The 10501-nt window shown below is 60.2% G+C and overlaps 1 protein-coding gene across 1 annotated transcript; it reads right to left on the minus strand.

Moving 5' to 3' along the window:
* Positions 1 to 1349: 1349 nt before the first annotated feature.
* Positions 1350 to 9577, minus strand: BESB_063310 (proteophosphoglycan PPG1; the record flags this gene model as incomplete). Its single annotated transcript, XM_029364745.1, has 15 exons — positions 1350 to 1750; positions 1926 to 2021; positions 2388 to 2532; positions 2885 to 3754; positions 4089 to 4199; positions 4348 to 4449; positions 4709 to 4813; positions 5191 to 5257; positions 5417 to 5586; positions 5899 to 6064; positions 6436 to 6518; positions 6766 to 6838; positions 7110 to 7271; positions 7520 to 7599; positions 7922 to 9577. 15 exons carry the CDS (start codon positions 9575 to 9577, stop codon positions 1350 to 1352), a joined length of 4287 nt encoding a protein of 1428 aa, XP_029219453.1.
* Between the last annotated feature and the right edge of the window lie 924 nt (positions 9578 to 10501).

A 10501-nucleotide genomic window follows, 5' to 3' on the forward strand; every position in this document is an offset into this window, starting at 1 on the left:
GAGAGAGTTTGACAAGCTCAAGACGTGCATTTCCTTCTGCGGCGGAGTTGCGAGGTCCCATTTCCTCGCTGTTTCCATTCCACCGCGGCGCCCCTTTGTGCGGCGCCTGCTTTTCGGCTCACGTTGACTCGCGAGTGACTCATCCTCTGTCTGTATAAAACGGGAGAAAACGTCGCAGAATGCCTCGAATCTCCGCGACACGCCTCCCAGCGAGGCAGCAACGCGCCGAAACTTACGCACATGCGCATGAAAAACAGTGCAAATCCACATACCTACCTCTACGGTGCACGTGGTCATACATTTATATATAGTCTAAGCCGTTATATATCTATCTGTCTATCTAAATACATATATATATTTTATATACATCTTTGTTCTAGGGAGAAGCTTTTTTCTTGAATGTAAGCCTTTTATCGGCTACGAGGACATCGAACGGCGGCTCGCTGGAGAGGGAGAGAGAGCGCACTCGCACTGCGCCGCGGAGAAACTGCATACGCGTCGCTCACCCACATTCAGTTTCGGCCTGCATCGTAAACCATTCGGAGGTTTGCACCGCCCCCAGAGACAGATACACATTCTCACGCATGAGTTTCGAGTTCCATGCATCCATATATACACTTCTAGAAAAAGGTGCAATTTTTTCGCTAGCTTTCTAGGCCCTGCGCTGTGTCCGCTGCTGCACCTAGGGGCTTGAGACGGTCTCGGGGGCGGCGCTGTTAGCGGGTTCGCTCCTCCCGTAAGACATTGCTTCTTGCGTGCAGAGTCTTCATTGATAACGTAACAAAGTTTTCAGACAGCTTTCGCGCGTATTCTCGCGCGAGAAGACTCAGAAACATCTACATTTGCGGTGCAGGTGCAACTATATAGCGGACGCAATTTCATCAAGCCAGAGCTTTACACGCAGGTTTCGTTCCAGCAACATCAACGCACGTCCATAAAGAAATATATATAAATATATATGCCTATATGCGAGCGCTTCTGTGAAAAAATATCTGTATATGACAGAAGAGGCTCGCGGGAAGAAAAGGACGCTACTCAAGTGGATCTTTGCATGCGACAGACACACACTCTTGCCGCCGCATACGTATATATACATATATAGGGCTTGGGGATAAATATGTATATATACATATCAGCGGGTTCTGGGCGACACTGCACACGATGAACGCGTGACGATTTATGTTTTAGAAAACCCTCTATCTGTCGAGGGCGCGGCGTCCAGGAGACGATCCTGTGCAGAGGCTGGGTATCGCCTGGCTCGGCAGCACGCGGACGACGGGGGGGGGGGGGGGGGGGGGGGGGGGGGGGGGGGGGGGGGGGGCGGTTTCGGTTCCCGCGGCGTCTGCCCTCTACGCATGCGTGGCGTCGAGAGGCGCGCCCTCCATTCCCTGGAGAGGCCGCGAAGCTGGCGAAGCGCTCGGGCGAGACGACGTGCAGACCGTCTGAATCGACGGCGTGCGACGCGAAGAGGAGGCGACAGACAGCGGCGAAGACACTGCCGTGCGAGCGGCGGGGGGGGGCAGCGCCGGCGCGTCGCCAGCGCCTCTCTCAGCGCGACCGCCTGCGGAAGAGAGTCCGGGCGGCCGCGAGCCAAGCGCAGACGCCCGCGTAAGCGAGTGCAGCGAGGCCGCGGAGAGCGCCGGCGAAAAAGCGGAACTCGCGGGAGAAAACAACGAGGGAAGCGACGGTTTGTCGGCGGACGGCGGCGCGCCGGCTCGCGCGAGGCCGTTCATCGTAGCACCGGAGGAATCTGCGGACAGAGAGAGAGCTCGACACTGCATGTGGGACTTTGATTTCGAGCCTTGACCTGCCTCTCTGTACTGGGAGTAAAGACAGAAACCTATCTACTGGCAACAGACAGAAGAAAACTCAAGCCAGGAGGCGCATCAGCGATTGTGGAGATTTAGGGTCTGCGGCTCGCTCACATGATGACGGGGCTGGGCGCTCCCGAGGTGGTCTCTGCGGCGCGTTGGCGCCCTCAAGAAACGTCTTGAGGGGAATGAGTCCGCTGCTGGAATCGACTGCAGGCAGAAAAAAGCGAACCAAAGCAGCAGATCTTCTGCGTCCTTGGAGAGACAGGAAGCGGACCCCCACCGCAGCGCGAAACGCGCAGAGACACACTGCACGGGGGCCGACCTAGACACGCTTTTCCATCACAATATATATAGACATATATGCATGTACATTCGACAGATTTAAGCAACCAGATACGCGAAGGAGTCTCTATGCGCCTGGATATACGCTTTTTCCGTGCTTGGCTAGCTCGCGCCGCGCAGGTCAGGCCGAGGAGGTCCTGTAGGTCTGGATTTTGGCTGGAGCGGAGAAAAGAGCTTCGCGCGACCCCAGTTGTCTCTTTCTGCCCGCGAAGCTCTCCGGGAGAGTCGTACCCATCACCGCGCCGTTGGTCAGGCGCACTCTGAGGCGCCGGCCAGCATGCAGGTAGACGCCTTCGGAGATCCTCACAAAGGGCAGCGCGGAGCCTCCGCCTGCCTGCTGCGTCAGCTCCCTCACGTAGCGCTCAATCGGATCGAGCTGGAAAAAAACGCAGAAGCACTCTGGTAAGACACGTGAGAGAGGGAGAGAGAAGTTCCGCTCTCAGGTCTCAACTCTTGGACTGCGTGTTGAGCTTCCTCGTGCAGACGAAACTGCCACGCGTTCCAGCGTTGCTGGATTGTGCCAGGCCGAGAGAGGAGGCCGCCGCGAAACGGAAGCCCACAGAATGAAGAAAAGGCAGCGAGCGGAGAACGAGACTTCCACGCGCTGACGACAGGCTCGCCGACAGAGCAAGGCGTCTGTGTGTGAGGATGTTCATGGCATGTCCCAGGGGCGCTGCCCTCCTTTTGAAGTTTGAGTGAATCGCGACAAAGCGGAGCCACGAGCCTACCGTCTTCTGTATACCCTCGACGCCCGCGAGGGAGCTGCGACTCAGCACGGCCTGCGGGAGGAGGATTCGTTCCTCCTGCCTGTGTGGCTCTGCGCCGCGCGGGGCTTCTGGCGTGACAAACTCCGCCCCGAGTCGCCCAAGCTCCCGAGGACCTCCTTCCACTCCGATCTCGCGGACGCCTTCCCGCCCGTTGCCCTTCGCCTCACCAGACGCTGAGGCCATGCTGACCGGCGCCGCCTGGGCTCGTGAATGACTCGCGGCTTCCAGTCTCTGCTCCGCCCCCTGCGGCGCCGGTGCGCCCGTCTTCGCGCCTCTCTCTCCCTCGTGTCCTCTCCCCGCCTTCTGCTGCGGACCTGCTCGGCTCTCCAGTCCGTTCTCCGACGAAGGCGCAGCCGACGCAGACGCCGCGCGCGCCGCGTGGGGATGCGTCGTCGCGCCTGGCAGGGTGGCACCCCCCACAGGTCGCGCCGCGGAGACTGACGAGAAAGCCACAGAAGAGGAAGCGGAGGAGGAGGCGGGCAGGGGAGACGCCGCGCGCGCGGCGCCGACCTCTGCGCCAGGCTGAAGCTGCGCCAGCGCCAGTGATCCAGAGGACTGTCGAGTCATCAGAGACGGCGCGGCCGAGAGGGCGAGCGGCTGGCCGTGGGTTGGCGGCGCAGAGGGAGGCGACGACGCGGAAAAAAAGGACGAACCCAGAAGCGAAGCCGAGGTCAGCGACGCGCGCGCAGCGGCCTTCTCGCCCGCCGCCAGGGCCTGTCTGCAGCTCGATGTGTGAACTTCGCGCAGAATCGCCAGCTGCGCACCTTGCCGCCGCACGACGATCTGCGCTTCTTCCAACTTCAGGCGAAGCGCCAGATTCTCCGCGCGAGTCTAAACACGCAGCAACGCACAGAGGAACACGCATGGAGCGATGCAACGGGCGGCAAGCGGAAAGTAAGCGAGTATATCATTCCGGGATACCCCCACAAATGTTTCTATATATACACTTCAGGTATATTTGTAAGACTGAAGGTATTCATCATAGTCGTGTCATCAGTCTCTCTGGACGTCCATCTGTATTCCCATGCGCATGAATGTATACAAGCTGTGGTCTCTCTCTCTCTCTATATATATATATATCCATCTATTCATCTAACTCTACATCTCTATGTCTATGGAGGTCAGTCCGCGATTCTTTTTCGCGCTGCCTGGCGTTGTTCCTTACTTGAGCGAGCATGTGAACGTCCTGCTGCAAGACGTCGTTTTGATTCATCTGCTCAGCGAGGCGTTTCTTCAGCTCGCGCTCTCCCCGACGCAGGAGCTCCAGCTGCACAGACTAAATCCGCAGAAAACACAGCGAACGAAGAGGGCTCCGACGAGATCAACCGTCATCCCCGAGAGGACGTAAAGGGGAGAAGGCCAGCCAAACACGCCGAGGCTTAAATGCCCTTCAAATTGGTTTCGAAGCTCCCTGTGGAGCGTACCTTGTCGTTGACGTGAGCATGCATCTCGAACTCTGCGAGCTGCTCCTGCAGCTCGATCAGCTGATCGTCGCGCGACCTCAGCATCTCCGTCGCCTTCTGAAGCTGCTCGGAGAGAACAAACTCACGAATCGCTCAAATCATGTCCGCGTAGAACGCAAACCAAACTAGCCGAGACACACATAGCTGCCTCCTTCAACCTGAGCTCTCTGGCCTCGCGCTCGCAGCCGCGACTTCGCCACCAAGTCCCCGCCCTCCTCTCTCCGCGTGAGACTGCCCTCTCCACCGACTAAACTCAAGAAATTAAAAAAACTTAGAAATTATATAATTGTGTACAGCTGCTAATTGTACTCCAATTTCTCACCCCTTCTTGCAGGTGGGCGTTTTCCTTCTCGAGCTCGCGCACAGTGTGCTGCAGGTCCTCGACCTGAGTCGCTCGCTCCCGCACCAACTCCGCCAGTCGATCCACCTTAACCGACAGAAAAATAAAGGTGAAAAAATGAAAAAGTATTAGCTGCGTGCCGTGTTCGCCCCAGTTAGTCATGGCTCTGGGTTAGAGTATGAGTCAAATACTCGCGCCTACTCTGCGCCCGCATAGATACATATATACACACATGTATATGATTTATATTATATATATATATATATAAATATACAGCCAGGCAGACATGTACGCACTGAATACTGCGACTAAAACCACAGCAAACCCGTAGGCACAAGCCTCCCTCACTTCGCAGACTCAGGTTCGCGACAACACATACGCTAATAGTACCGCCGCGATTTCAGACATCGCAAAGGAAAAACGAAGAGGTCAAAACAGCCGGATGAATCACTCTGCAGACCTACTTCCACTCGGAGCACCTGTCTGTCTTTTTCTCTCTGGCGCTGCATCTCGACGTCCATCGCCTCCTCCCTAGAAGACACATCACGAGAAAAAACAGTCACGCTCGCCCGCAGTGGGACCTAGAAGCGGACGCGCGCCACATGACGTACAAAAGAGGCGCAAAGCCCTTTAACCACTAGGTAGCGCGATTCGGGACAGACCTTAGGGTTCAGAACTCGGAGCAATTACTTGTTTTTCGCAGCTTTTTCCACGTCGGCGAGGTGAATTTTCATCAGGGAGACGTCGAACTGCATGGCCTGCATCTGTCTCTGGAGCCGCTGCGCCTCGCCTTCTCGCTCCTGCAGCCGCTGGTGCGCGACGCGGATTTCGTCATCCTTCAGCTTCATCGCTTCCTCGAGCTGCGCGTGACAGCAAACGAGAAGACCTCAAGCCCCATCAGAGCTGTCAACGACTACCGCCCCGCTAAGTGCGCCATGTCAAGCGTGCTGGCGACCAAGCGCTCTGAGAGAAAAGTCACAACTTTCCCCTCCATCGCGGCCGCGCGACGCAGTCTACGTCTCGCCGGATCGCTACGCGCCACTCCGCATTCCGGCTGCGCCACGGACCGCCCAAGCTTCCCTCCCCCGCTGCAAGCAGCGGGGCTCAGAACAGGCATCTCCCTGTCGCAAACGGCGATGCGGCGTCGAACGACGAGACGATCAAGCCCGCACCTCGCGCAGGCGCTGTCGAAGAACTTCCTTGTCCTGCAGGTGCGAGCGACACTCGGCGTGCGCAAGCTCCACGCGTGCGTCCGCGTCCTTCTGCCGCTGAATCACCGCGGCGACCTGCCCGCTCTTCATCTTGGCTTGCCAGTCTCGCAAATCCTCGACAGTGTGCCTGCAAAGAACGACACCGGTGGGCAGGGGGCACGATGTGACACCGCGGCAGCACGGCGGCTTGGAACAAACGGGAGTTGCTGAACAGAGGCGGTGCGGCCTCGCGACGATGCGGCAGAGGTGGCCGCGGCGATAGACAGAGACGAGAGAGCTCCTCTGACTGCGAGCCGTCCTCTGCCGCGCGGTCAGCGCTCAGGAAGCGGCGAAGGGCAGTTCGGAATCCGTAGAATTTCGCGCGAGCGTTGCTGCCTACTCCCAAGCAAGAATTCGGGTGAGGCATGTCTGCGGCAAAAAACGGAAGAAGCATCCTTCACACGCGCAGCCGCGAGCCTTGGTTTGCAGGGCGGTCACACGCCACCCCAGCCGACTTACGTGAGCTCGTAGATCTCTTCTTCCTTCGCAGCGAGCTGGCTGTGCAGCGACGCAATAATGCGCTCCTTCGTCTCCAGCTGGAACTGGGACATAACACGCCGACCCCAGCTCAATCGAATTCAGAAAAAAAAAGTCGACTTCGCGGCTGTCCTGAGACACATTTTGCAGCTATAATTGTCAAGGACAGGCGACAGCGTCGCGCGCAGAAATCATCTCCTTTAGATCTTTCGTTAAAAAAAGGATGCACAGACGGTGAGCTGCGCGAGGCACATCCGCGCTCGATGACACCCGATACCCACGGCCGGCAGCGCGTCCGGCGGAGGCCCTTACACTCAGTTTTTCGAAGGCGAGTTCGCGACTCTCTGCCTCAGTGTTGGCGAGTTCCATCAGCGACGTCTGGTGTCTGAACGCCGAGGGACACACGCGCGACTCTTCTTGCTGGAGATCAGACAGCAAAGCTGACGACGCGCGCAGCAGCAACGCCGCGAATGCTCGGGTCGTTTGCTCAGCCCCCTGACAGGCGCGGAAAACCGAAAAACCGCGGAACTTCGAGGAGCAAGAGCGGCGAGTCAGGACCCTAATCCCTAAGGACACGAGCCTACTCGCACGTGTATATCACAGAGTTGAACCGTGCATAGTGTGTAGAGGGCACTGTCTGTTTACGCGTCTGCTACCTGCGAGCGTCGAGGTAAAAGTTGTTTGTGAGTTGCTCCTGCTGGCTTTTCAAGTCAAAGCAGATCGCCTGCGTCTCCTTGACCTGCGCCTGCAGCTGTGCGTTCTCCTGGGCCGCCAACCGCAGAGCCGCCTGCAGACTCTCCACTTCTCCATCCTTTTCGCTGAAACAATGCGGCAGGTCACACTGAGACACACCTTTTCACGAATGTGCGATGCTGCGCATGCACAGCTACCGTAATGTGTGTAGAGACTGCACATCGTATCCATAGAAAGAAGTGCATGCAAACATGCACACTACATTCACGGATATGAGCATATCCGTGAAGTGGCCTGTGTGCTGGAGGAGACGGAGGACGCTGTTAGCGATGCAGTCAGGGACTTTCGGAACGCACGCTCCAGTTCGACTTACATAACAAGTTCGCGCAGAGAGAGAATTTGGCAGTCCTGCGTTGCCACGACACGCGCGAGTCGCTCCGCGTCGACAGCTCCCTGAAACAAAGAGGCCCCCGCAACATAAACGAGTCTAAGGCTCAGCGGGAGCTGCGGCCGCCTCACAGGTTCGGGGTCCACGGTCGCTGCTCGCTGTGTTCTCTCCTCTCCGCTTGCGACTCTCTGTGCACCTTCCTCTTCAGCGGCTTCGCCTCCCTTCTCTCCGTTCCCCACATCGCCACCTCGGTACACCCTCGCCGTCTGCCTCCAGGCACCTTGGCTCGCCTGCGGCGCCATCCGTCTCCCTCGTGTCTCGACACGTGTTTAAATCTTGACTCCATGCATTTCGGGCAACGCTGCTTCCATGTGCGATTCTACCCACCTGCAGCGCCGCCACCTTCGCAGCGACAGGGCCTTCTGGCTCCGCGGCACAGAGTGCGGGGCGGAGTGCGGATTCCGCCTCGCTGGCAAAGCCAGCGCGATTTTCATCTCCAGAGACCTCCGCCAGCAGGCCTAGTCTCCCTGCCCCCGCCGTCTCTGCGACAGGCTCCATCGCACTGGCTGCGCTGAGGCAACTTTCAAACTCTCGACGTGTCTGATTTCTGGCTGCCGCTGCCTCCTCGCGCTCGGCGGCTTCTGCGTCGACTGGAAACTCCCCGCCGCCCTTGCGACGCTCTCCGCCGCTCTGCGAGGGCCTCCGCCGCTCCTGCGCGAGCTGCGCAGGCGCAGCTGCAAGCAGGCCTGAGTCGAGTGCAGCCGGCGAAGCGGGAACGGGCGAGGAGGACGAGGAGGGAGAGGGGCAGATTCCGCGCTCGGCGGCGGGCTCCTGAGCATCCAGGCGCGCCGCGAGTGCAGGCGAGGAGGGCGGCGCGAACGAGCAAGCGCCTTCTCCCGCGCTAGACAGCGACCGGGAAGAAGCAGCGAGCTGGCAGAGCCACGAGGACGACGGGCGCGCCTCGCAGGCGACCTCCTGGCTTGCGGGCGGCCGCGGATTGGCTCCTGGCTGCCACCCCTCGAAGGCGGGAGACGCGAATCGAAACGTGCAAGCGAGCAGGTCCTCAGCGATTCTCTCGATCGCCCTGCTCCTGCTCTCCGTCTTGGCGTCGTCGCGGCTCTCCGCGGGCGCCTCCGCCTGCGGCTGCTCGCTGGATGCTGGGCTCAGGAAGCCGGTCTCCGGCGGCGACGGTCCACGCGCCTTGTCCATCTTCCCCTGGGCGCCCGCCTCCGGTCGTTGCTTGGGCGGCAACAGCCGAGAGCCCGCAGAGACGCCCGCCGGCGCCGGAAGAGGAGGCGACGGTCCTCCTCCCCTCGAGGCGCGGCGCGGAGAAACCGCCAGCGAGCGGGCAGACGAGGGCTCGCGCGCAGGGCACGAGAAAGAAACAGGAGCCGACGCCGCCGGCTCGGCAGCGGCCTGGGCGGAGAAACACGTCCGGGGCGCCGGCGACGAGGCGCCGCGGAGCGAAGCAGAGAAGGCGCCGAACACGCCGGCTGCGGGCTGTCTTCCGCCGGCGGTCGCGGCGGTCGCGTCGCGCGTCTCGCTGTGCGAGCGGAAACGCCCAAGAGAGATGCGAAGAGGCGAGGGCGCGGTGTGAGAAGCCAGGTCGGCGGAGGGCGAAGGCGGCGTGGAGGGCACCCCGAACGGCGAGGCTGCAACCGAAGAAGCGGGAGAAGCAGCGAGGACAGCAGAGGGCGCTGGAGAGGGGCGGAGAGGGACCTCGCGTGGCTGGCTGCCAAGTCGGTCAGATTTCCCACTCGTGTCTACAGCAGCTGCGCGCGGAGCCGCGTTTTCTCCCCGTCCTACAGGCAGCAGAGCCTGACTGCCGTCTGCCGCCTCCCTCGTGGGGACGGAGCGCGTCCGCGGCTCGCCTTCCGGCGAAGAGGGGGTCGACGGCGGCCGCCGCACGCGCGCCGAAGGCGCCTTCGAGCCAGAGGCTGGGCAGGAAGAGGCGGCGCGCGACGCGCTCTTCGAGGAGGCGCAAACACGAGACGAAGAAGGAGCAGAAGCTGACGCGGTCCGCGGATGAGGCAAGCCCGACATCTTGCCGTAAGAAAAACGGAGGCTCGGAGAGAGGGCGGAGAAGCGCTCGGCGAGGGCAAACAGCGGCAGCGTCTGAATCCCCGTGTGTGGATTCTTGCTGGCCTCTTGGCTCTCTGAGGCACGCGGCGCCGATAAGCAGGACGCGAGAAAGCCGGAAGACACACGCGAAGGCGCGCGGCAGGGAATCGGCAAAAAGCTCTCGCCTCAGCTCCGCCCGCGGCAGCGAAGTGGCGCGTCTGCAGCGGCAGAGCCAAGGCAGCGTCTGAAGGACATTCCCTGCGGTTTCGCTGAGTCCTATCTCCGCAGGCCATCGCTCGCCCCGTTGCAGTGTGTACGGTGCCGACGGCGGACGTCGTCCGCGGCGATTCAACTCGAGATGAATCGGCGGAAAAAGGCGAGACCGGGCTCCGGAGACACGCGAGCCTGTCAAAGTGAGACGAGAAAGGAGGTGAGCAAGCGAAAAGCAGAAAAAGGAAGGAAAGGGGCGTCTTTTCGCAGCGCAGCGTCCGTGCCGCATTCAGGCCACCGAAAGTCCTCTTCCGGCGCGCATCTCCGTCCGCGCGGCGGCTTCCACGCTTCTTTTTGGCCTGAGAGCTGCTTTCTTCCGCGGACTTGATTTCTGAAAGCGAGGCGGATCTCGTAATCACACGCGGCAAAGAAATCGACGAACCGAAGCGCAGGCGAGCCGGAGACACCGAAGGATGGCGCCTGCAGCGGCGCCGCGAGCTAGGCAGGCGCCACGAAGACGAGTTGACGCGCTTTTGCTGCGGCTGACCGCCGAAACGAGTGCATGCAAAAAAATAAGTCGATTGTGATGTGCGCGCGAAACTGGGTGTTTCACGCGGACTTTGTGGGCACAGAAGAGACACCTCGGGCGTTTGTCTACACGTTTTCTTCCCGTTCTTTCTGCCTCGACTGCAGAAA

The sequence above is a fragment of the Besnoitia besnoiti genome, chromosome V, assembly GCF_002563875.1.
Source record: "Besnoitia besnoiti strain Bb-Ger1 chromosome V, whole genome shotgun sequence".
NCBI lineage: Eukaryota > Apicomplexa > Conoidasida > Eucoccidiorida > Sarcocystidae > Besnoitia > Besnoitia besnoiti.